Source organism: Phyllobates terribilis, unplaced genomic scaffold, assembly GCF_046119375.1.
Source record: "Phyllobates terribilis strain yellow unplaced genomic scaffold, ASM4611937v1 Scaffold_11__3_contigs__length_659146591, whole genome shotgun sequence".
In the NCBI taxonomy this organism is placed as follows: Eukaryota; Metazoa; Chordata; class Amphibia; order Anura; family Dendrobatidae; genus Phyllobates; species Phyllobates terribilis.
In genome coordinates this window covers 254777699-254805352 of record NW_027362771.1, presented here as the reverse complement: position 1 = coordinate 254805352, position 27654 = coordinate 254777699, and the positions used below count along the sequence as shown (strand labels likewise).

The window sequence follows — 27654 nt, the reverse complement described above, 5'->3', positions numbered from 1 at the left end:
CTATACATTCATCACAGTGCTGGCCTATTACAAGGCTCTGACATTGACATTGCCCGGTAATAACATCACAGAATGAAAAGGGCAAGGTTCCAAAATGGTTGCATCCACAGTCTGAAATAGAAAAATACTAACATTGGTATTTTATAGTGTTAGGCATTTATTTCCATATATTTAAAATTATATAGTGTTTTATATTTTTCAGCTACATACATTGACATCCTTCTGGATTATTGCCGTCCAAATCAAAGTAGCCAGGTTTACACTGATCACAGCGGATTCCTTCTACATGTTCTTTACATAGGCATGTCCCAGCAATTATTCCGAGTCTGTGGTTCGTTTTAGCTTCACATATTCCATTATCCTTTGAACCATTTGGGTCACAATCACAAGCTGGAAGGAAAGCACAAAACTATTCTAAAATATTTTAATTTATATACACCTTTATAAAAGCATCACATTCAAAAGAAAGGTTTCCATGCGCAAGAAAGTAAAAGCATAGAGTAAGGCTAAGGTCCCACAATAAGTATTTGGATTGTTTTTTCCACCGTGTATTTGCAGAAAAAACACAGCATCTTACAGTTCCAGTAAAGTGAATGGGATTTATATAAACTTCAAGCTGACTGCTTAGTTTTATCCTGCAGAAACTGAAGTGTGGTGAAATCTGCAACATGTCAGTTTCTCTTGCAGTAAATAACATATTTTTCAGATTATAAGACGCTCTTTTTTCTCCGAAATTTGGGAGGAAAATGTTGGTGCATCTTATAATCCGAAGGTAGCTTACTGGGGGTGGGTGCACCTGTGATGGAGTGGGGTCACATGAGGCAGGGTCGCTGATTCAGGAGGTTGGCGGCGGCAGGAGTGGTGCGATGCTGCGGGTCCTGGGCTCTCATAAGATGTCGGTGAATGAAGTCCTTTTCCCACTGATTTCCCCACGGTGGGCTTCGGGAAAATGACCGCCAGAGGCGGCACACGTAAAGATTGAGTTCCCGGGGCCCGTAGTATCGCCCCACTCCTGCCACCGCCGGCCTCCTGAATCAGCGACTCAGCCTCCTGTGACCCTGCTCCACCGCCAGTAAGTTACCATTAAAACCACCATTTTATTTAAAAAATGTTTTTCCTATTTTCCACCCTAAACTTTGGGGTGCATCTTGTGGTTCGGTGTGTCTTATAGTCCGCAAAATAATGTATGTGTTTCTTATGGGGGTTTCCCCCAAAGTCCTGAGTGAGATGAGAAAAATCTGCAAAGAAAAACACATGCGCTTTTATTGCATTTCCGTATGTTAAGAAATACAACGTAAAAATAATCTTTAATAGAAAATTACAGAAATATACAGCATTAAATATGCACCAAATACTCATCATGCAAACTTAGCCTAAAAGTAAGGCCCACTATCTTCACATGTCCCAGTTTCACTATTCATGTACAGACCATAAATTCCATATCAGTTGCGGATCTCCTCACACAAACTGAATAGTCTCATATATTCATATACTGTATGCCTATGATGCTGTTGAATTCTGGTCAGGAGACCTGGAGTCAAGGTGTACAGTCCATTATGCAAATTGTGAATGTGTGAAGCCGGCCTAAAGCTTGCCATACACATTAGATGGCTGTAGGTTGAACCCTTGACCAACAGCCATATCGGCCGATTCTCCCATAGACAGGAGCTCTTGCTCTACTGACTGATTCTGTGTTCTCTATGATAAAGACGCCAAAAGACATCTCTGTCAACGACTTATCTCCGCCAAAAAGATTGATAGCCTGAAATTGGATATGTCCAATTGACATCTCGCTTGACGATCATTTGGCTGGTGCCCCTGTACAAATTAGTGTAGATATTTGCAGGTTTAGCTAATATTAGCATAATGTATATGGGGGCCTTAAGTCATGTTAGCTATTCTTTTTACTTTGCTCATTAGCCTAATGTATATGGGGTCCTTAAGTAATGCTAACTATATTTTTTATTTGCTTATTCCTATCTTTTTCTGAAAACCATAAGCAGCAAATCCTTCAATTAATCTCATTCATCTCTTTGGCATGCAGTCTAATGAAAAATCTACCAGTATAGTTTGATTGCTATCACAGCATCCATACTAACAGACTACAGATTAGTCTTCAGGTAGCAAATGATACAGAAAGCTAACAACAGAAATACCCTTGTATGAACATGTCCTACTATCACATAACAACCTGTTGTCCTACACATGGTTCCTCAAACGCTATAGAAAAATGAAATTGAACTTACGGATACAAGTATCAGAATCCGAGATATCTTTGAGAGGGTCATGGTAGAAATATTGTTTGCATAGTTCGCACTGATTTCCTTTGGTATTGTGCAGGCAGTCATCACATACACCACCGCTTGCGCCATTATTTGCCTGGTATACCTGCATGTCATAATGACATCTATCTGCATGACCATTACAATTACATTCTAAAAATGAAATAAAAGACTTTTTTAATGAGCAACACATATTGCAACAGATAAACAAAGATTCAATATTTAGGACATTTTTGTGCTATTACACCATTTTATATGCTTTTGTGCTATACTTCTTGTACTTTCAGTTGAATATTATGATTTTGTCTGATTATATGGGAATTGATGGTCTCACAGAACTCAGGGTCCATTGCAGACAGGGCTAGCTATACGAGTGTGTGGCATGTGGCTATGAATTACCATTGCTGATGACCGAGTCCCTAAAGTCGAATGTCATGCGTATGTCATTCCATATATCATGCGAGTACTATGTGAGTGTGCCATTTTTTTGTCGCCTAGCATTCGCAAGACGTCCGTATGCCAGCTGTTTTTAAAATAATCTTTTACATACTACAATAATATTCTATGTAAACTTATATAAACAGATAGATAGATAGACAAATCTTTTCGATTGTCCTGGTGCGTTGGCAAGTAGTTAGGTTGATGTGAGCTGTGAATTGTCCCAAAACACAGCTGGCATCAAGCCCTGGTGTTAATAATGGAGAGGTATCTATCAGACACCCCCATTACTAACCCAGTAAGTAAAAAGAAAAAGACACACACAGAAAAAAATTATTTTAAAAAACACTCCCTAACTTTTCCATGGTTCACCAATTTATTAAAAAATAAATGAAAAGCCATGCAGGTCCGACTTAGTCCAGGGAATCGTGTGGCGCCCCTGAGGGTTCAGTCGCCACAGACTGTTGGCATATGCAACAGATTAGGACTTATTATAAGTGAAAGGAGGACTTTATACTAACCAGACAGCAGATGGCGATAGTGTGTAAAATTATATGCTTGCTGTAATGTGGGGAGGGAAGCTCTCAATTGTTGGTTGTTTTTTACTTCCTGTGTTTTTTCTTTTCTTTCCTGAATGTGTTATGCCAGCAGCACACGGACTGTGTGACACTGAATTGTATCTCATCTTTATCCAGTATGAAGTAAATACTGTTTACTCAAGATATCTTGCTGATTGAAGCTCTCGTAAGTACAGTGGTGACTGTAAGAAGATGCACTCTGCGACAGGTTATGGGCCCAGTCACTACAGGCCCGCACTACAAGCCCAGGCAGCAGGATCCCGATTTATAACCCCAGATAAGGGAGCACACAGATAAGCTCTGTAAACAGAAGGAAATAAATCCAGTGTAATGCAGCGACTTGCTGGCATTACGGTAATGGTCCAGGATGTGTTTTTCCTGACCATGTACCTTTCCCCCTCAGGTGACTGGTCACATGACTGTGACATAGCACAGGTCCTGCACGCACAGAATGTCTGTCTGATCACATGACTGTGACATCAGCAAGGTCCTGTCAGTATGTGTGTGTGTGTGCACTGGATGCATATATAAACCCTGCTTGATGGGAGACAGGTGTGTTCTGTGAGAGAGGCGTAAGGCCTGTTCCCGTGTGTGTGGGACACCGACCGTGTGAGGCCTAGTGAGGCCGAGTGAAGCCTGGTCCCTGAAAGGCAAAGCCTGGATCCTGTGTGGATGCTAGTGGCCTTGGAAGGCAGAGGTTTGAGGAAGAGTCCTGAAAGGCAGAGCCTGGATCTTGTGTGGATGTCAGTGACCTTTGAGGGAACGACGGCTGGAGACCCCTACCTGAGAAGCCACAAAGCCACAGTGGTGGCGGAGTAATGGACTGAGACAGCTAAACCCAGCAAAGGTAATACCCTGTGTTATATGGACATTAATATGGACATTGCTATGTTATTACCTTGCTGAAGGCTGTACCTGGAGCAAGTGGGCCGGTGTGTCACTTGGCTCGTGAATATTATATAGATGTCTGTCGGCGTGCCACTGAGTTGGACCCGGTCATATGCGGTTTATGAAGTGCAATAAACTGCAGCATTGTTTAAAAACGGAAAGACATTGCACGTGTGCATTGATTGTCGCAGCGAAGCGAGTATCCCCCATTATGATGACTAGTGCTGCCTTACATATGGTTCGAGAGTGCGGGCAGCTGCCGTCTGGATGCTAGGGGCAATTGCAGCCCGGTTGCTAGCGGCAGCGACAACCCGGTTGCTAGCGGCAACGACAGTCCGGTTACTAGGGGCAACGGCACAGGACGAGTGTGGATTAAAGCATCTCGCTGCAACTCGGTGGGGTTGCGAAGATTGGCATCGCACTCAAACCTGGTTTGCTGTGGCTCGGCGGGGCTCACGAAGTTTAAAGCATCTAGCTGCAACTCGGCGGGGTTGCGAAGGTTGTTGTTGCACTCAAATCCGGTTTTGCTGTGGCTCGGCGGGGCCACGAAGATTTTTCCGTGGAGAGTGGTGTGTGAATAGTGTCCTGAGGAAATGCAGGAGCAGATAAAAATGGCTGTGAAAGGAGCAGCAACTGAGTCTGAAGCTATTGAGCGATTAGAGCGATTAAAGTGCCTGTTAAAACCGAAGCAGGTATTTGAGAAACGTCTACTGGACATGAAACTAGACATGGTGCAGGAACGACAGGAGCCGTGGGCACCGTATAGAATGGTCGCAGTGGACCATTCTGTGAACTCTCCGGGGGCGCCAGTGTTGTCCCAGAGTGCCCGGGGAGGTGGTAAGAGCTGTTGTGAACTGAGTCCTAAGACTATTGTTGATCTTTCTTGTAAAAATTCCCCTGCCGGTGTGGTTGTTAAAAAGGGGGCGGAGTCTAAAAAGGGGGCAGTTGTTCAAAACAGCGTGGAGAATAGAAAATAAAAAAAAATTACTGGTGGTTGGTTGGTGCCTCCTAAAAATGACAATGTGACCGTTGATAACGGGGTAGCTCCAGTAGAAGGGGGTGACGTCGAAGTGTGAGGTGACCTGTTAGTCCACAACACCATGGGGAGTGACACAGACCCCGTAGCTGACGGTGACACTACGAAAGTAGAAGGAGAAGTCAGTCAGGAGGGGCTAGATGAGGTGAGAAAGTCCCCATCTCGTAGACGGCGCAAGGGCCACAAAAAGGTTGCTCCTGTAGACTTGGCTGAAAATGAAAATAAAGAGAATGTAGTACTGTGTGCCTTTGCTTCAAGTGTGGATCCTCCATTAGAGGTAGAAGAGGAGGTGACGTTGCCAGTAGCAACCTCCGGTACGGTACCGAGTCAGAAGGATCTGACAGCCCTGAAAGAGGAGGCGGCCAGTCGTGACCAAGAGCTGGAGCCTATCGGCCAGCAGGGTCAGAGTGATGTGCAGCAATTATGTGAAAATCTGGGGAACGTGTTCTCAGACCAGTTGATCCTGGAGTCTGAACAGCAGAAAATACACCAGCTTATGAGGAACTGGCAGCGAGACGTAGAGCAAAGCCACGCGGAAATTAACCAGTGGAAGGAAATGTTCTACGCAATTAAGGAGGACTGCCGCAAAATCAAGGAAGAGGTTTTGCAGTTGAAGCTTGAGAAGGAGGCGCGGCAGGATGGTGTTTCTGGACGTGAACAAATCCTAGAACGACTGCGCAAACAGCTCAACCAGGAGCTGTGTGTCTCCAAGAAGGAGTGTGGTGAACGCAGTAGGGAACTGCAACAGAGTAAGAGAGATTATAAGGATCTCCTCAAGGTGAAGGAAAAACTAGAGGAGGATAAGGCGGGTGCAGAGCAAGTGCGCCAAGTGGTTGAGACCACTCTGCAAGACACCCGTGAGGAGAACGATGATATCCGGGGAAAGACCCTAGATCTGGAAGCTCAGGTGAAGGAGCTACAGATGTCCTGTGATACTCTCCAGAAGGCAGAGACGTACCTTAAGGAAACAGTCAGCAAGATGGAAGCTGAGCGAGAGAAGATGGAGGAGTCCATCGGAAAAGCCACAGACCAGGGCCAGGAGTTGACCGCTGGTGATGGGAGGTATGAAGCAGATACCTCCTCGAGTGATGTGAGCTCGGATGATTCAGTGGATGTAGGAGCCGAGATCAAGGAGCTTAAGGAGTCACTACAAACCCATTGGAAGCAGGAAGAGCTTCAGAGATGGGCCGCTGAGAGGCGAGTGGCGGAGCTAGAGGAAGAAGTTTCCGGGCTCAAAAGTCGCCTGACAAAGTATCACTCAGTGAACGAGGCCTTCTTGGAGAAGGAAAAGGGCGAACACGTTGCACTCACTCCCTTATACCATGAGAAGGGGGACCTGAGGAGAGCTAAGAGGGTGTTAACCACAGATAAATATGAGATGGAAGTGGTCAAGACTAGTGTTGAGCCACCCCCGTAGTGTTCGAGTTCGGTTAGGTTCGTCGAACACCCGTGTGTTCGCCGAACTGTTCGTCGAACTGTTCGTCGAACACCTTCGAACACCGTTAAAACCAATGGCAGGCAAACAAAAACACATAGAAACACATAGAAAACACCTTCAAAGGTGTCCAAAAGCTGACAAACTGCTCAGAAGACATAACTAACACATGGAAAAGTGACAAGTACATATAGTCATGCGAAAATAAAAGAGGTGGAGGAGTAAAAGGAGGGGGAGACACAGATATAGGCATGTCATGCCCTTCTAAAATCCAAAAAGTGAGAAGCCGACACGGCCAGTCCGCTCCTGCCCGTGCCACCTCCGTGTCGCCGGGTTTGTGCCAGAGCCGCGGTGAACCCTGACGGCCAGCCCCCCTCTCCCAATACTGGTGCCTGTCCGCTGGTGGGTCGAGTGAGCCCCCCTGTGGTGGAGGCAGCTCTAAGCTTTTTAATTTAAATTGTCTCTCTAATTTGAATGAATACACTTTAAATCCATTTACAAGGATCTATTGGAGGGCAAGTCTCATGCCAGCAGCCGCGGTAATTCCAGCTCCAGTAGCGTCCACTAAAGCTGCTGCAGTTAAAAAGCTTTTATAAGGATCGAGCTCGGCTGTCCACCGCAAGGCATCCTACTGCCAGTCCCAGCCCCTATGCCTTGGGGTGCCTCCTGATGCTCTTCACTAAGTATCCCATGGTCCCGAAGCATTTCCTTTGAAAAAATTAAGTGTCTAAACTACAGGTGGTGTAGCTTGCTTAACAGCCGGGATAATCCGCTGACTAGCAGACACTGCTACTAGGCACAAAGTATTTCCTGGGCTAGATGCAGTTAAAAATTTGTAATTAGATACTCTCGTTGGATGCTGAGAAAGCATTCCATAGAGTCTCCTGGCACGCCATATATGATTCTCTTAAAGAGCTTGGGGTAGGGGTCTAGGGGACCCTTTTATAGCCAAAATCACGGCCCTGTATCGCAATACGTCACCTAGGCTGAAGATAAATGGAACTGTAGCACCCTGAGGGCTCGGTTGCTACAGACGTATTGCACCTCACCCAGAGGTGTGATATCTCACTCTCAGGTAAGGATGGAGTGTGGATCAGGACCCGACACCTGCATGCATTACACCACATTGCCGTGGGGCAGGGCGACCAATATGCCCCTGAGATGGGCACGACAGTCCCTGTCCCTGGCTGGAGTGGGGGGAGGGAACACTGAGGAAGGGGAACCCTGTAGTGCAGGAGCAGGGAGGAAGCAGTTCCTGGGTGCATTGAGAAGGGAGTATAAAAGGTGGGCACCATCTTAGTTCAGTGCAGAGAAGTCTGAGCAGAAGTGGCAGGGAGTAGGGGCTCTGCATGAGCTCTGCTCCGGAGGCGGGCCTAGTAACAGAGGCCCAGGCCTGCAAGAGGGAGAAGGAAGGAAGAGGAGCGGAGAAGGCTCCAGGAACGAGGAATGAAGGGATCCCAGGGGTGCGGACGGGCGAGTCGCCACCGCACGCCCGAATCCACCTGCGTGGAGGGGTCAGGCCAAAGGGGGAGACCGGTCCCCGAACTAGTGGAGGCAGGAAACGACCCTCAGCTAGAAACCGGAGGCTCTGACATTTTATGTGGCGCAGCCCCTTGCTCCACCCGCTAGGAAGGCACCACATAGGGTCAGGGAAACTGGCGCCAAGTTTACCAAGAGGAGGCCCGAGGCAGCCGGACAGAAGTGTTGGTAAGAAAGGCCAGACAAAGGACACACAAAGGGGGTCCTGTGAAGCGCTCCAAAGTTATCTGGGAGTTGTCTGAGCCCCTCACCTGGTGAGCACAGTACGACGTGGGCAGCCGTTACCTGCAGACGTGGTCTGGATAATAAGAACTGTGAGTAAAGGCCCTGAACTGCATCACTGACTCCGTGTCGTTACTGCTGCTGCCCTGCACCATCACCCCCATCCTCCGCATACACTGCCCTGAGGCTATACTCCTCCCGTGGGGAGTTATGCTACGCTCTGCTGCACCCACAACACCAGCCTTAGCGGTCTGCCCTGTAGCGGCGGTTCACTCTGACCGCAATCCACGGGTGGCGTAGTCGGACATTTAAACATCAAAACCACATAAATAGTTTCGCCACTGGTTTGACCGCCCTGAGCCACGGAACCGGATCGCCGCCACGAAGACTACAACCACCAGCATCCACCAAAAAGGGTCCGGCTCCGGGTGTCCCAAGGCCCAGGGGGTGCGTCAGAACATTTTCATCACCTTTCACAATCACCAATGGGACAAGGCAGGGATGTCCTCTGTCCCCTCTCTTATACATCCTAGTGACGGAGCACCTGCTCTCATCAATTCGCCATAACCCCAATATTAGGTGGATTGAGGTGGGAGGCACCGAGTACAAGTGCTCTCTATTTGCTGATGATGTCCTAGTATATATCACTCAATCACATATATCCATCCCTGCTGTTATGGCTGAAATAGATCACTTTGTTACATGGTAAAATTTTAAAATCAATGCAGCGAAGTCTGAGGCCCTCGATGTCTCCCTCCCTAAATCCATATAGGATTCCATCCAGTCCAACTTTCCCTTTGCCTGGCCCTCACAGGGTATCAAATACTTAGGAATTCCTATTCATAGAGACCTCTCCCATCTATGTTATCTTAATTTTGGGCCCTTTATTGAACAATTCCATACAGACCACGGTTGGCAAGTTAGAATTGTAAGATTCAATACGTGAACCACTGGTGTTTTGTGGAAAAGCACATGTACACCGCGTTCCAAATTATTATGCAAAAAGTGTTTAGGAGTGATAAGGGAAGAATTTGTTTGTTTGTCAGTTAAACTCATTGATGGTGATGTGTGTCAGGGCTCTTTATATCACTGTAAGCAATTGCAGACACCTGTGCTAATTAGTTTGGCAGGTGTGTCCAATGAAAGGCAAGACTACTTAAGAAGGCTCTCTCACATTATTAAGCAGCCTACATTTTCTGCCAAAATGGGAAAGAAAAAGGATGTGTCGGCTGCTGAGAAGCAACAAATTGTGGAGTGTTTAGGTCAAGGCATGACTACAATCAACATTGTGCGATGATCAGGATGAAGTGTCTTGGCAATCAAGAAGTATGTAGCTGATTCACAGTACACACGTGTGCGTGCTGATAAGGGCAAATTGAGGACTCTTTCCTACAGGCAATTACGTCAGGTTGAAAGAGCAGCGGCAAAAAAGCCTTGTCATAGCAGCAGACAAGTTTTTGAAGCTGCTTGTGCCTCCAACGTCCCCCGAACAACAAGATGCAGGGTCCTTCAGAGGTTTGCAGCTGTGCATACGCCATCCTGTCGACCTCCTCTATCCACTTCACACAAGCAGAAACGGCTCCAGTGGGCCAAACATTACATGAAGACTGATTTCAAAACTGTTTTGTTCACGGATGAGTGCCGTGCAGCGCTCGATGGTCCAGATGAATGGAGTGGAGGATGGCTGGTTGATGGACACCCCACGCAAACACGGCTACAGCGCCAACAAGGAGGAGGTGGAGTAATGTTTTGGGCTGGAATCATGGGGAGAGAGATTGTCGGCCCCTTTAGGATCCCTGAAGGCGCTAAAGATGAACTCCATAATGTATGTGGATTTTCTCAAACAGCACTTCCTGCCATGGTTCAAGAAGAAGAACCGTGTATTTCACAGCAAGATCATTTTTCTGCATGATAATGCACCATCTCATGCTGCACATAAAACATCTGCATCTCTGGCTGATATGGGCATAAAAGGGGACAAACTTATGGTGTGACCCCCATGCTCCCCTGACCTCTACCCCATTCAGAACCTCTGGAGCATCATCAAAAGGAGTGTCTATGATGGCGGGAGGCAGTTCACATCTAAGCAACAGCTCTGGGAGGGTATTCTGTCCTCATGCAAAACAATTGAAGCAGAAACCATCCAAAACCTGACAAATTCAATGGACGAGAGAGTTCAGAAGCTCCTTTCGAACAAGGGGTCCTATGTGAAAATGTAACATCACCTAGAATAAAGTTTTCAGTTGAAAACTGTTTGATTTCAGTTTCTAACAACCTGCTAATGCTTATAATTTCAAAAATGACCATTTTTTTGGTCTTTATTAAAATGAAAAGGTTGATCGAAAAGTTTGGGGGATCTAAGAGTGTGGCAACCCAGTAGTCATGATTACTTCGAATTCTGACAATATGAGGGTCATGCTGCAGGTAGTGCAGCAAGAAGGCACTTATGTGTCTTGCGCATCTCGGAGCCCCAAAATTATTTTCCGGGCTAGATGCAGCTAAAAATTATTTTTAATTTTAAATCTGGTGAAGCTTATTATAGATGGCCTAATAGGATCAGTGCTGCACACTGCTACAAAGCCCAAATTATTTTCCAGTCAAGATACAGATAAACATGATTAGTAATTTGAAAGCTTAAAACGGTTGGTAGGGTGATTTTAACCAATCATCAAGCTTTTACTCTCCCCAGGATGACACAGGGGTAGAAAAGTCGTTTCGGATCCATGATTTGTTCATCTTTATGAACGTGAGTCTGTCTACATTATCAGTGGAGAGCCGCGTGCGCTTATCTGTCAGCACACCACCAGCAGCGCTGAACACACGTTCAGACAGAACGCTGGCTGCGGGGCATGACAAGATCTCCAAGGCGTAAGTGGCTAGCTCCGGCCATTTATCCAGATTGGAAGCCCAAAAAGAGCAAGGGTCCAGTGACACAGTCGTGGCTTCAATGTTTACTTGGAGATACTCCTGTACCATCGTCTCTAGGCGTTGACTATGTGTCAGACTTCTTGTCTCCTGTGGCCTTGCAAAGGATGGGCTAAAAAAGTGGTGAAATGATTCCGCAAAATTGATGTTACCAGCAGATACTGTGGTTCTGTTACGGTTTGAGTGCTGAACACTTGACGGTCCCACGGTTGGCAAGTTGGAACTGTGAGATTCACTACGTGCACCACTGGTATTTTGTGGAAAAGCACATGTAAGATTCTGCAACAGTCTCTGCTGATACTCCTGCATGCGTGCATCCCTTTCTATGGCAGGAATAATTTCTGCAAATTTACTTTTGTACCGGGGATCTAACAGCCCAGTAGTCAGGATTATTTCTAATTCTCACAATTCGAGGGTCATGTTGCAGGTAGTGCAGCAAGAAGGCACTCATGTGTGTTGCGCATCCAGGAGCACCAAGTCCCTGTTGTGTTGGTGGCGAGGTAACAATCATGCTTCCTTCCTCTGTCCTCTCCCCCCAACCTCGCACAACAGAAATGTGATCAAGGTCTCCCTCATCTGATGAGTCTTCCATCAGTTCGTCCTCCACTTCTTCCTGGGCTCCTGCACCTTCCTCACTAGTTTGGCTGCTACCATGCGCCCTGGTAAAATCATCTCCCCCACCCTCACATGCCTGCCGCCTTGGTGCTGCCGACCGTCTGGACCTTGCAGATGTTAGCCCTTCCGCATACAACTCCTCCTCCTCTACTTCCTCCACCTCCTCTTGTGCCACCACCTGACTCCGAATTCTGTTTAACATGTGCTCCAGCATGTGAATCACCGGAATAGTCATGCTGATAATGGCATCGTCAGCACTAAACATCTTCGTCGCCATTTCAAAACTGTGCAGAAGGGTGCATAGGTCCCTGATCTGAGACCACTCCTCCAGCGTGATTTGCCCCACCTCTGAATCTCGTTGGCCCAGGCTATACGTCAGAACGTATTGCACCAGGGCTTGTCGGTGCTGCCACAGTCGCTGCAACATGTGCAGAGTTGAATTCCACCGGGTAGGCACATCGCATTTTAGCCGGTGAAGTGGCAGGCCCAACGACTTCTGTAGAGATGTAAGTCGCTGAGCTGCGGGATGCGAACGGCGGAAGTGAGCACACAGCGACCGTGCCCTCTGCAGAAGGCCATCTAGTCTGGGATAGTGGGCTAAAAATTGCTGGACAACCAGGTTCAACACGTGAGCCATACAAGGCACGTGTGTGACATTGCCCCGGCGAAGGGCCGCACCCAGGTTTGCAGCATTGTCGCACACGGCCTTCCCTGGTTTCAGGTCCAGTGGAGACAACCATTCATGAAATTGGTTCTCCAGAGCTGACCACAACTCCTCAGCTGTGTGACTCACATTTCCCAGACATTTCAATGTAAAAACCGCCTGATGACGTTGAGCCCTACTGCCAGCATAGTAAGGAGGTGTGCAGGATCCCTTCTGCGCAGTTAGAAAGCTTGTGGCATGACCAGACAGGCTTTGGGTGCAGGTGGAAGACCGAGAGGAGGTTGAGGAGGCAGAAGCAGTGGAGGAACTTTGACATAAAGAGGATTGACGCACAACTCGTGGGGACGGCAAGACTTGAACAGCAGCCCCTTGTCCTGCTGTCACCATAGTTACCCAGTGCCCAGTCAGCGACATGTAAAGCCCCTGTCCATGCCTACTCGTCCAAGTGTCTGTGGTGAAATGCACCCTGTCACACACAGAGTTTCTCAAAGAAGCGGTGATGTTGTGTGCGACATGCTGGTGGAGCGCAGGCACACCTTTCTTTGAGAAGTAGTGCCGACTGGGCATCTGGTACTGGGGCACTGCGACGGACATAAGGTCTCGAAAATCCTCTGTGTCCACCAGGCGGAAAGGCAGCATTTCTGTAGCCAAGAGCTTGCAGATGGTGAAATTCAACCTCTTAGCTTTCTTATGGCTAGGAGGAAATGGTCTTTTACTTGTCCACATCTGAGGGACCGAGGGCTGGCTATTGTGCTTAGACGGGGTTGATAAGGGTGTCCCCGGCAAACTGCCGGTCTGTGAGGAAGATGCAGGCGGACATGTTAGGTTGCCTTGATCCAAAGGTGGTGCTATCGATGTCGGACAGCGCTCAAGACCAGCTCGTGTTACCACCTCCAAAGAAAATGATGACCTGCCAATCACGCTGGCTGTTGCGGGTAAAGAGGTGGCAGGTCTGCGCCCCAAAACAGGTGTGACTGCTGTCCCCCCAGTCACAGAGGATGAAGAGGCCGCGGATGCACAAGATATGGCAGACGGTGGTTGGCCCGGCCGGCTAGGCCGCATTGTAGCACACTGAGCTTCCCACTGCAACTTATGCTTCATGTCCATGTGCCGGTTCATGCATGAAGTACTCAAACTATGTATTTTTTGGCCTCTACTTAGCTTTTGCTGACAAATGTTACAGATAACACGAGTTGGGTCATCTTTATCGATCTGAAAAAATGCCCAGGCTATGCAAGGCTTAGCACCCATGCGACCTGAAGAGCCACCACGACTTGTGGTGAGGGGCAGAGTTGTGTTTGAGGATGCAGTTGTTGACGTGCTTCCAGTACTACGTCTCTGTCCAGGAAGGCGCAACCTGACCTCGTCGTCACTAGCATCTTCCTCCACCTCCTCTGCTGACCTCATCTCTTGGCTGACTGTGGGTTGACAGTAAGTGGGATCTCCGACCTCATCATCATCACCCTGTGCGTTATCACACCCGTCGTCCTCAGAGCCAACCTGTTCCTGCCCTGACAAAAAACTAAAGTTGTCGCTCCAATCAGGTATTTGAGTCTTATCATCGTCTTCCTCATTGTCTCCACCAACAGGAGTTACAGTTTGGGAATGAGGGTCTACATTATGGTCAGAACCTTCTGCGTCTGGTCCTGGATCCGACTCATAAAGATTCTGGGCATCAGTGCAGATCATTTCCTCGTCTGGATTCACAGAAGCGCTGGAGTCGACCTCTGATTCCCAGGCTATAGTATGAGTAAACAGCTCTGCAGACTCAACCATCTGTTCTACCTCATACTCAGACGGGCAGCTGGAGATTTGGGAGCTGTGAGGAAGCAAGTGCGATTTGGGTGACACCTTTGAGGACTGGAGTATTTGTGATGTTGAAGTTGATGTGGAGGAGAGCCCACTTAAAGGAGCACTTGATATCCGTTGAAGCACCTGCTGTTTTTGTGCCTCATCTGGAATTTGTAGCGATTGGCGTGGCCGTAAGAAAGGGATCTTATCACATTGTCCGCTAAAAGAAGTAGACATTTTAGTTTGGCTGGAAGATGGTCTTTCTTCTGCACCTACCCCACGGACACAACCTTTTTTCCCCTTCCCAACACGCCTATTCCCCTTTCCACCAGCAGCAGGCCTTTTTCCACTCATTTTGGTGGTTAACTAATTCACAACTCTGGAGTTGTTTGCACAAAAAAACAATGGATGGTAACCGAGCAGAGCTGAGTGGCCAAACTGTGGTATTAGGCCAAAACTATTGGCTGGGTTAGATGCAGAAAAAAATTATTTTTAATTTGCAACCTGATGGAGGTCAGTATAGATGGACTAATAGACCAAGTCCCACACACCGCTAGAAGCCCAAATATTTTTTCAGAGCTAGATGCAGAAATTTTTTTTATTCAATTTGCAACCTGATGGAGGTCAGTATAGATGGACTAATAGACCAAGTCCCACACACTGCTAGAAGCCCAAATATTTTTTCAGAGCTAGATGCAGAAAAAAATTATTTTTAATTTGCAACCTGATGGAGGTCAGTATAGATGGACTAATAGACCAAATCCCACACACCGCTAGAAGCCCAAATATTTTTTCAGAGCTAGATGCAGAAAATTTTTTTATTCAATTTGCAACCTGATGGAGGTCAGTATAGATGGACTAATAGACCAAGTCCCACACACTGCTAGAAGCCCAAATATTTTTTCAGAGCTAGATGCAGAAAAAAATTATTTTTAATTTGCAACCTGATGGAGGTCAGTATAGATGGACTAATAGACCAAGTCCCACACACCGCTAGAAGCCCAAATATTTTTTCAGAGCTAGATGCAGAAAATTTTTTTATTCAATTTGCAACCTGATGGAGGTCAGTATAGATGGACTAATAGACCAAGTCCCACACACTGCTAGAAGCCCAAATATTTTTTCAGAGCTAGATGCAGAAAAAAATTATTTTTAATTTGCAACCTGATGGAGGTCAGTATAGATGGACTAATAGACCAAGTCCCACACACTGCTAGAAGCCCAAATATTTTTTCAGAGCTAGATGCAGAAAAAAATTATTTGTAATTTGCAACCTGATGGAGGTCAGTATAGATGGACTAATAGACCAAGTCCCACACACCGCTAGAAGCCCAAATATTTTTTCAGAGCTAGATGCAGAAAAAAATTATATTCAATTTGCAACCTGCTGGAGGTCAGTATAGAAGGACTAATAGAACAAGTCCCACACACTGCTAGAAGCCCAAATATTTTTTCAGAGCTAAATGAAGAAAAAAATTATTTTTAATTTGCAACCTGATGGAGGTCAGTATAGATGGACTAATAGACCAAGTCCCACACACTGCTAGAAGCCCAAATATTTTTTCAGAGCTAGATGCAGAAAAAAATTATTTTTAATTTGCAACCTGATGGAGGTCAGTATAGATGGACTAATAGAACAAGTCCCACACGCTGCTAGAAGCCCAAATATTTTTTCAGAGATAAATGAAGAAAAAAATTATTTTTAATTTGCAACCTGATGGAGGTCAGTATAGATGGACTAATAGACCAAGTCCCACACACTGCTAGAAGCCCAAATATTTTTTCAGAGCTAGATGCAGAAAAAAATTATTTTAAATTTGCAACCTGATGGAGGTCAGTATAGATGGACTAATAGACCAAGTCCCACACACCGCTAGAAGCCCAAATATTTTTTCAGAGCTAGATGCAGAAAAAAATTATATTCAATTTGCAACCTGCTGGAGGTCAGTATAGAAGGACTAATAGAACAAGTCCCACACACTGCTAGAAGCCCAAATATTTTTTCAGAGCTAAATGAAGAAAAAAATTATTTTTAATTTGCAACCTGATGGAGGTCAGTATAGATGGACTAATAGACCAAGTCCCACACACTGCTAGAAGCCCAAATATTTTTTCAGAGCTAGATGCAGAAAAAAATTATATTCAGTTTGCAACCTGATGGAGGTCAGTATAGATGGACTAATAGAATGATGCTATGCCCAAAAGATTTTACTTCACTAGGTGCAGTAAAAAAATTGGTATTCTATACACAGGTGGTATATCTTGCAACACAGATAGGCTACTCCACTGACTAACACACTTTGCAATAGGCCAAAAAGGATTAGCTTTGCTAGATTCAGCCAAATGCTGTGAAAAAAACTTGCACAGCACTGGCACAGACCTGCCTGGCAAAAACTGATAGGAACTGATGTAACCTAGTCCTGAAAAGGACTCCAATTACAATTAGTCTTTACTCCCACAATCTATCTATTTAAGAGCACAGACCTGCTTGATAAAAGTCGTAGGAAATGCTGTAACCTAGTCCTTAAAAGGACTGCAATCACAACTATTCCCTACTCCCAAGCTATCTGTATATTTGTGCGAAAATTGGCTTGAAATTAACAAGGTATAGCGCACACAGCAACAGCGGTGCCGTCTAACACGCAGCTGCAGCAGTGAGAAAATGGTGGCGACGGGGAAAATGGCTTGGTCTTATAGGGCAAGGACATGTGACATACACTGCCAATCACACATGCCCTTGCTTGTGTGAAAAAAAGCACTTCGCTCCGTGTGTGCGCTGCTGATAGGCTGACAGATTGCACCTCCCCACTGCAAATGCGGGAAAGAGAAAAAAAAATGGAGATCTTCATTGTTCCTGCAGAGATCCATCCCCTGCCCCTCCCCCCGCCCCGCTGTACACTCAAACTGCGTATTAACATTAATTTTCATCATTACTGAGAAAAAATCCAGTTATGATTTTGGTGCACGAACAGTTATCGAACATAACCTCGAACAGCCGAATTTTTCTCAAATTGTTCATGTTCGCCGACCGGCTCGAACACCGCCCAAAACAGCTCGAATTTGAGATTGGCGAACAGTTCGAGTAGAACAACGCTCATCTCTAGTCAAGACGAAAATTCGTGAATTTGTAGCTGTGAGTCAGCTCAGGGGAAGCATACAGGGTGAAGAAGCTGGAGTTCAGTTGTCCCTGAAACCTGAGCTGGTTGATCGTCTGGAAACCACTGGTGAGACCGAAACGTCTCGTTACAAGTGCCTCGTAGATATACCCGAGGATTTGAGGGAAGAATGCACCAGTGAGTCCGTGCATGAGGAGTTTAAGAAGGCAGTGGGAGCCTGTAAGGTGTACTTGACCTCAGAAGCTAAACAGCTGGTGGTCCTGTCCACGACCGAAGTCACAGTGAAGAGGGTGGCTATCCTAAGTGACATGCACTGGCGATGTATTCGCACGAAGCGGTTTCTCCGGTTGAAGACGGAACAAGCCGTTAGACAACTGGAGTTGATGAGGAAAGCTCACAGTATGCGTGAAGAGGTCATCCGGGTGCCTCATGTTCTAGTGAGGAAGCTCGTTGGGAGAAATGGTCGAGCCATGCAGATGATGGTCAAGAAGTCTGGTGTGATGAAAGTAAGCAGTCCAAGTTATCGTCAGGACTGGATACCAGACGAAGACGGCATGGTATCATTCTCCGCTGTAGGAACAGAAGAAAGCCTGGGATATATGCGCATGCTGTTGGAGTACCGAGTGACCTACCTGTTAGAGGTAGAACAGTTGAATCTCGCTAGACTGCGAGTGGATAGACAGCATCATTTGAGTAGCAGAAGATGGCAGCCATCTAGAAATTATGAGACCAGACAGAGAAAGGGCCCCCTAAATAACAGAACAGCTATAGCTGGAGTTAGGGACCTTTCAAGATGTCCTGAGAGTAGTGGGCGTGGGTTTAGAGGTAGTGAGACCTCCAGTAACTCAGGTTTGAGCAGCCCATACAAATGACCAAATAGAGGACGGGACATTACGGAGTCGAACCGGACCTTAGATACCAGGGCATGTGAGTCACACCGCTGTATGACTGACCGCTGGGAGCGGGGGAGACCTGACAAGGTTACGTCTGACCGCTGGGAGCGGGGGAGACCTGACAAGGTTACAACTGACTGCTGGGAGCGGGGGAGCTCTGACAAGGTTACGACCCGGAAAGGTGACCTGACGAAGTCAGTGACAGTGACAAATGGTAGGTCCCTAAGGAATGGGCTAATGTCATTGACTAATGTTCCAGGGGCTGAGTAGCACAATTGTAAAGTACATGGTCTCTATGTGAACTGGGGGTTATAATGTCATTGTGTATATTATGTGTTCAACCCCACAAGTTTGAACAGAGCTGGGGGTTATAGTGGTTGTGTATATTATGTGTTCAACCCCACAAGTTTGAACAGAGGGGGGGATATGTAATGCAGCGACTTGCAGGCATTGCGGTAATGGTCCAGGATGTGTTTTTCCTGACCATGTACCTTTCCCCCTCAGGTGACTGGTCACATGACTTTGACATAGCACAGGTCCTGCACGCACAGAATGTCTGTCTGATCACATGACTGTGACATCAGCAAGGTCCTGTCAGTATGTGTGTGTGTGTGTGCACGGGATGCATATATAAACCCTGCTTGATGGGAGACAGGTGCGTTCTGTGAGAGAGGCGTAAGGCCTGTTCCCGTGTGTGTGGGACACCGACCGTGTGAGGCCTAGTGAGGCCGAGTGAAGCCTGGTCCCTGAAAGGCAAAGCCTGGATCCTGTGTGGATGCTAGTGGCCTTGGAAGGCAGAGGTTTGAGGAAGAGTCCTGAAAGGCAGAGCCTGGATCCTGTGTGGATGTCAGTGACCTTTGAGGGAACGACGGCTGGAGACCCCTACCTGAGAAGCCGCAAAGCCACAGTGGTGGCGGAGTAATGGACTGAGACAGCTAAACCCGGCAAAGGTAATACCCTGTGTTATATGGACATTAATATGGACATTGCTATGTTATTACCTTGCTGAAGGCTGTACCTGGAGCAAGTGGGCCGGTGTGTCACTTGGCTCGTGAATATTATATAGATGTGTGTCGGCGTGCCACTGAGTTGGACCCGGTCATATGCGGTTTATGAAGTGCAATAAACTGCAGCATTGTTTAAAAACGGAAAGACATTGGACGTGTGCATTGATTGTCGCAGCGAAGCGAGTATCCCCCATTATGATGACTAGTGCTGCCTTACACCAGATACAGAGTGACAGAGGAATTCATGATCCCAGGAGCTGGATATAATTACAGAGAATTCAACACAGGCAGGACATACAGGAACTATCAAGAAGAAAAAAACAGGAGAATATCTTCAGTACAACTCTCTAAACAAGTAAGACTATATAAAGATGATGAGTAACACAGAACTGAAATTCACAGTAGCTAAACTGAATAGTGAAAATTATCAGTTATGGAAATTCAAAGTAGAGATGTTGTTATCTAAGGATGATTTATGGGAAGTAATTGTTACAGAAAGACCAGATCAAGATAATCAGACATGGGATAAGAAGAATAGACAAGCGAGAGCCACCATTAGCTTATTAGTGGATGATGCTCAATTAATACATATAAGAAATGAAGAATCAGCGAAAGGAATGTGAGAAGCATTAAGAAAACTGTATGAAAGACCTAGCTTGAATCACAAGTTATTTTTATTAACAAAGCTTTACAGAATGAGATTGAGTGCAAATGATGACATGCAGAAGCACATATTCTCAATGATGGAAGTGATATCACAGCTAAGATCTATTGGTGAAGACATTAAAGAAAGTCATGTAGCAGCTATATTATTGTGCAGTTTACCAGATTCATATACAGCCTTGATAAATGTCCTTGAGACGAGACCAGAAACTGACATTACATTAGATTTTGTGAAAACAAGACTAATAGATGAATATCAGAGAAGAAAAGAACAAAGAAATGATTCTTCTACTGAAAAGGACAATGAAAACGCTCTTAAAGCTACAGAATTTAAAAAACCCTATAATAAAGAGACAAGAGAATGCTTCAGATGTAAGAAAAAAGGTCATTTAAAGAAAGACTGTACCATATAGAAAGCAGAACAACAAAAATGACAACATAAAAAGCATACACAGAAAGTAAAAAACACAATTTCCGATTCATGTGAGAATAATTGGAATGGCACATTTAAAGTAACAGACAAGAAATCATCACTTGGTTGGTTTATTGATTTAGGAGCAACGAGTCATATGACAAGTGACAAGAATTTCTTTACTGATCTTGATTTAGATAAGAAAGAAGCCATTTATCTTGCAGATGGAAGGAAAATAACCGCAGAAGGTATCGGACAAGGTATGCTAAATTGTTCAAACAAGTTCGGACAAGATTCAAAGATACTTGTACAGGATGTGTTGTATGTTACAAAATTGGAAGGCGGATTATTATCTGTGAAACGTTTAACAGCAAAAGGATTTACAGTAAAATTCAAAGACAATGAGTGTGCAATTATTGCAGGAAAAAAGGTGATAACCAAAGTCAAGGCAGATGAACAATTATATCATTTTGACACACCAAAGGAACAGATGAAGGTATGTACACATGATCACAAAAACTGTATTCACATGTGGCATAGACATCTAGGACATAGACACCCTGACAGTATAAGGGAACTACAGAGAAAAGAATTGACAAAAGATTTAAAGATATCAGATTGCTCAATTACCGTAAGATGTGAGTGTTGTATAAAATCCAAAGCCACAAGGATATCTATTCCAAAAGAAAGTGAGATGAAAAGCGAAAGACCACTTGATTTGGTGCATACTGACGTATGTGGACCCATGAAAGTGACTACATCAAGAGGCAATAGATACATGTTGACTTTTATAGATGACTACTCAAGATACACAGTCACATACTTAATTAAAAACAAAAGTGAAGTTTTTGATAAACTTGTAGACTATGTAACAAGATCAAGTAACAAATTTCAAAAGAAGCCAATTGTCATCAGAAGTGATAATGGAATAGAACACCAGAAAACTGTTCCATACACAGCTGAACAAAATGGAGTAGCAGAAAGGAAAAACAGAACTTTAACAGAAATGATAAGATGTATGCTGACGGATTCCAAACTACCAAAGAAATATTGGGGTGAGGCAGCAATGACAGCTACATATCTACAGAACCGACTTTTTTCCAGAAAACTGACGAAAACTCCATATGAACTGTGGCAAGGTATGAAACCAAGTGTTAATCATTTAAAAGTTTTTGGATGTAAAGTTTTTATATTCATTCCAACAGAAAAACGTTCCAAACTTCAAAACAGATCCATGGAAGGAATATTTGTTGGATATAGTGAAAATTGCAAAGGATATAGAATCCTAGATCCCAAAACAGACAGAGTTACGGTGAGTAACAGTGTGACATTCATTGAAGATTTAAATGAAGACATTATGATTTCAGTTGAAACAAAAAATGAGAAAAACAATAGTGACATAACTGAAGAAATGTCTGATGAGAAAGAAGTAGAAATTAATGAAGAACAAAATACTGAAAGTGAAGAATCACAACTACAAACAGACACAGAACCAAGATGTTCAATGAGAGAGAACAAAGGAAAACCACCAAAACGTCTCTCATACAAGACAAGCATAAGAAAAATCTATGAGCCTACCTCTTGGGAAGACATATCTAAACTTCCTGAAGAAGAAGCTAATAAATGGATAGAAGCAACAGAAACAGAAATTAAATCCATGCATGATTCAAATACATGGACACTAACAGATTTACCAGTAGGAAGAAAAGCCATAGGATGTAAATGGATTTTTAAAGTAAAATACCAAACAGATGGCACAGCTGAAAGATACCGAGCAAGACTCGTAGCTAAAGGGTATTCTCAAAAATATGGAGAAGACTATGATGAGACATTTGCTCCAGTTGTCAAACACACTACAATAAGAACTTTACTTACAGTTGCAGCAATGAAACAGATAGAACTGAGACATCTGGATGTAAAGACAGCTTTTCTGAATGGAGATTTAACAGAAGACATTTACATGGAACAACTTCCAGGATTCAAAGATGAAAGAAATCCAAACAAAGTTTGCAAACTACAGAAAAGCATATATGGTTTAAAGCAAGCAGCTAAAGCGTGGAATGACAAAATCACGGAAGTACTTACAAATGAAAAATTTAAAAGAAGCAAAGCTGATCCATGCTTATACACAAAAAGGCTGATTAATAGATGGATTTATGTACTCATATATGTAGACGACATTTTGATTTGTTTTAAACAAGAAAGGGATGAAGAAAACATTCTAAAAATCCTGAAGCAACATTTCGAAATCAAAGACTTGGGAAATGTAAAACAGTACCTAAGAATACAGGTAGAAAGAGAAGAAGACGGAAGTTTCCTACTGAATCAAAATCACATGATTCAAGACATAACAGAAAATTTTGGATTAAAGGATGCAAAAACAGTAAAGTCTCCAATGGAAACTAATTATCTCAAAGAGATGAACAGTGAAAAAAATATGCTACCAAATAATGAAGAATACAGAACAGCAATAGGAAAACTACTGTATCTAGCGACCGTTACAAGACAAGACATCGCAGCAGCAGTAGGAATCCTGAGTAGAAAGGTATCAAAACCAAATAAAGCTGATTGGAATGCAGTGAAGAGAGTAATGCGTTATTTGAAAGGAACTAGCAATGTTAAGCTGAAATTACCCACAAGTGATAATTGCATTTTAACAGGATATGTTGATGCAGATTGGGCTGGAGATCCAACTGACAGAAGATTTACCAGTGGACATATTTTTTTTTATCTCAGGTGGACCAATAAGTTGGACAAGTAAGAAACAGTCAATTGTGACACTGTCTTCAACAGAAGCAGAATATGTTGCCGCAGCACATGCGAGTCAAGAAGTACTGTGGTTAAGACAATTGTTGACAGAATTAGGACAACCACAGTTGGAACCAACAAAACTGAAAGAGGACAATCAAGGATGTCTTGTTCTTGCTCAGATGGAAAGAGTCAATCCAAGAACCAAGCATATTGATGTGAAATATCATTTCTTGAGAGATCATCAGGAACAAGGAGTCTTGAAGTTAGAGTATTGTCCTACTGAAGAAATTACAGCAGACATCTTCACGAAGGCGTTGAATGCTGATAAACACCAGAGACTAATAAAAAAGTTGGGTTTGATTGAATAAGTCCTTACTGTTGAGAAAGGGTGTTGGCATATGCAACAGATTAGGACTTATTATAAGTGAAAAGAGGACTTTATACTAACCAGACAGCAGATTGCGATAGTGTGCAAAGTTCTATGTTTGCTGTAATGTGGGGAGGGAAGCTCTCAATTGTTGGTTGTTTTTTACTTCCTGAGTTTTTTCTTTTCTTTCCTGAATGTGTTATGTCAGCAGCACAAGGACTATGTGACATTGAATTGTATGTCATGTTTATCCAGTATGAAGTAAATACTGTTTACTCAAGATATCTTGCTGACTGAAGCTCTCGTAAGTACAGTGGTGACTGTAAGAAGATGCACTCTGCGACACAGAGATACTGCACCTCACCCCGAGGTGTGGTGTCTCCCTTCTCTCAGGTAAGATGGGAGTGCTGCATGGGACCCAACCACCTACATCCAACACAACACTGCTCCAGGCCAGCAGGAGGGGCAAGACTCAATGTAGTTTTCAGCTGAGCCCTGGCCCTGGCTGGAGTAGGGGGGGACCCAAATTTAGGGTGAACCAATAGTGGGTGTGGGTGGAGCACATATACAGTAAGTATATAATAGGAAGCCATATTAGGTCTAGAGTTCAGTCCAGTACAGTGGAGAGGTCAGTTTGTGAGGGCTGTTCGGAGGAACAGTCTGGGAGCAGAGGCTCAGTCAGAGCTCTGCTCCACAAGTTAGGGCCCAGGACAGAGGCCCCAGAGGGGAGCAAGGAGCAGGCTCCATTCTGCAAAGAAAAGGATCCCAGGGAGTACGGCACGTGCAGGACGGCACCCGTACGCTCCGCTCCTGCCAGGTGTCAGGAAGGATCGGCTGCTACATTCAAATCCCCAGGGGGTCAGGTTGGTCCCGGATCCGACGTACAGGAAGGACTTCAGCATACCCGAGCGGGAATGAGAGTGGGCAGCGTAGGGCAACGGTGAGAAGGACCGAGTGTGAAGAAGGTCAACGAACATGATGCGTGACCAGCCCGTACCAGCGGGTGAAGTGTGCCTAAACAGTTGTGTTGTGATACTGAATGTGGCGCCCGACCCAGAAGAATGGGCGCCATTATCTGCATGCCAAAAGTCAACAAAATGGAGCCTCCCATCATGGGTCGGGTCCCAGAATGGCGCCAAAAGCAGGCCCTGCCCCTTGCAACAGTGACTGTCCGCATAGATGTGTCCGTCAAAGCGGGGGGCAGTAATAGGGAGTGACCGACAGCAAGTTGCCATGGGACCGCCCCTGAAAGAAGAGAGGAGGCGGGGAGAAAGAATGGAGACAGGGGGTGGTCTCCACCTGTCTGGTCTGACTGCACCCGGCAGCCGAGATGGAAGCATGCGAAAGCCCAACCTCCACCTCAGGCCTGCCGTTGCAGCAAGTGACCCCCCTCACTCAGGAGGGAGAGAAGATGTCCCCGGAGGATGTGGAGTTCCTCGAGAGTGAGGTTCTCGAGCTGGGCCAGCAGGTCGAGCGGGCCCAGCAGGCAGCGATCGCAAAATGGAAAGGCGAGCTGCTGAATAAACTAAAGGCACGCCGGAAGGCAGCACCGGAAGTCGGCAGTGGCGTTCCAGCCCTGGCGGAGAACAAGGAGGCCGTGAAGAATTCGGAAGCAGGTAGGAGAGAATCCCCAGTCCCGGGCGCTGCCAGCGCCGACCTGCTCCTGGGCCTCTTTCCCCCGCCTATGCCATATTCTGCCATGCCCTGGTGGGAACAGATGTGCAGCCTGGAACCTTTGTCCCCGGATGCGGAACCAGAGGGCCACCCACCAAGAGCCGTTCCGGAACTGCCGCCCCCGGGAGCTGCACCAGAAGGTCAAATGCATAGTGCCTGTCCGGAACCTTTAATCCCGGACGCTGAAGCTGCGGGGCTATTACTGGGTGCTCTCCCGCCACCTCCGCCTCCGGCCCTAGAGTGGGTCTACGGCGCGCCGGTCTTCGACTGGTCCGCCCACTTCGAAGACTAGCAGCGATGCCCGCTTCTCCCAATGCCAGCACCCCCGGTTGCCTGCCCCGGCGGAGAAGAGTTATGCTGGGACAACTGGGGGGGGAGATTTGATGGGGCTCTCTTACGAAACAGAGTTTGCCGCCAAGGCGCAGACCACCAGGCGGAGACAGCCAACCCCAGCTCCCGTGAGGAAGGCCTCATTGTTAAGTTCAACCTCAAGGCTGGGTGGGGCTTCATTTGCAGCCCTGAATTTAATAGAGACATTTTCGTAAACCGGCGGGATGTGGAGCCCGAGTTGGAAGAAGGCCACCCCGACCGGAACCTCTATCCTGGGGATCACGTCACGTTCACCCGGCATCATGGTGAACGTGGCTGGTATGCCCTGCAGGTGTACCGCGTCCCCAAGGATAACCCCCTGAAGGAAGTTCCTTGTGACTCGGCTGGGTCAGGGAAGCATCAGGAGTACCCCAGGAGGGGTCCCCAGTACTAGGCTTAGTACTGGGACTGTGCATAACTGTTTAGAGTCACCCGTTAGGGTGCAGCCTTGCAGTACACCGCGTGCAGAATTATTAGGCAAATGCGTATTTTGATCACTTCGATACTTTTTATACATGTTGTCCTACTCCAAGCTGCATAGGCTTGAGAGCCAACTACCAATTAAGTAAATCTGGTGATGTGCATCTCTGTAATGAGGAGGGGTGTTGTCTAATGACATCAACACCCTATATAAGGTGTGCTTAATTATTAGGCAACTTCCTTTCCTTTGGCAAAATGGGTCAGAAGAGAGATTTGACGGGCTCTGAAAAGTCCAAAATTGTAAGATATCTTGCAGAGGGATGCAGCAGTCTTGAAATTTCCAAACTTTTGAAGCGTGATCACCGAACAATCAAGCGTTTCATGGCAAATAGCCAACAGGGTCGCAAGAAGCGTGTTGGCCAAAAAAGGTGCAAAATAACTGCCCATGAATTGAGGAAAATCAAGCGTGAAGCTGCCAAGATGCCATTCGCCACCAGTTTTGCCATATATCAGAGCTGCAACGTTACTGGAGTATCAAAAAGCACAAGGTGTGCGATACTCAGGGACATGGCCAAGGTAAGGAAGGCTGAAAAACGACCACCTTTGAACAAGAAACATAAGATAAAACGTCAAGGATGGGCCAAGAAATATCTTAAGACTGATTTTTCAAAGGTTTTATGGACTGATGAAAAGAGAGTGGCTCTTGATGGGCCAGATGGATGGGCTAGAGGCTGGATCAATAAAGGGCAGAGAGCTCCACTCCAACTCAGACGCCAGCAAGGTGGAGGTGGGGTACTGGTATGGGCTAGTATCATCAAAGATGAACTTGTGGGACCTTTTCGGGTTGAGGATGGAGTGAAGCTCAACTACCAGACCTACTGCCAGTTTCTGGAAGACAACTTCTTCAAGCAGTGGTACAGGGAGAAGTCGGTATCGTTCAAGAAAAACATGATTTTCATGCAGGACAATGCTCCATCACATGCATCCAACTACTCCACAGCGTGGCTGGCCAGTAAAGGTCTAAAAGAAGAAAAAGTAATGACATGGCCCCCTTGTTCACCTGATCTGAACCCCATAGAGAACCTGTGGTCCATCATAAAATGTGAGATCTACAGGGAGGGAAAACAGTACATCTCTCGGAACAGTGTCTGGGAGGCAGTGGTGGCTGCTGCACGCAATGTTGATCGAAAACAGATCAAGCAACTGGCAGAATCTATGGATGGTAAGCTGTTGAGTGTCATCATAAAGAAAGGTGGCTATACTGATCACTAATTTTTTTGTTTTTTGTTTTTGCATGTCAGAAATGTTTATTTCTAAATTTTGTGCACTGATATTGGTTTACCTGGTGAAAATAAACAAGTGAGATGGGATTATATTTGGTTTTTATTAAGTTGCCTAATAATTCTGCACAGTAATAGTTACCTGCACAAACAGATATCCTCCTAAGATAGTCAAATCTAAAAAAAAACCACTCCAACTTCCAAACATATTAAGCTTGGATATTTATGAGTCTTTTGTATAGATTGAGAACATAGTTGTTGATCAATAATAAAAATAATCCTCTAAAAT

General features: G+C 45.5%; 1 protein-coding gene across 1 annotated transcript in view; it reads right to left on the bottom strand.

Moving 5' to 3' along the window:
• Positions 1-27654, bottom strand: part of LOC141167251 (laminin subunit beta-4-like) — a 409239-nt gene that overhangs the window by 237922 nt on the left and 143663 nt on the right. The window contains exons 15-17 of the mRNA XM_073654690.1: positions 2247-2435; positions 211-390; positions 2-111 (exon numbers count right to left, since the gene is read on the bottom strand). Coding sequence (XP_073510791.1) covers positions 2-111; positions 211-390; positions 2247-2435 — 479 coding nt within the window. The remainder of the gene's footprint in view (position 1; positions 112-210; positions 391-2246; positions 2436-27654) is intronic.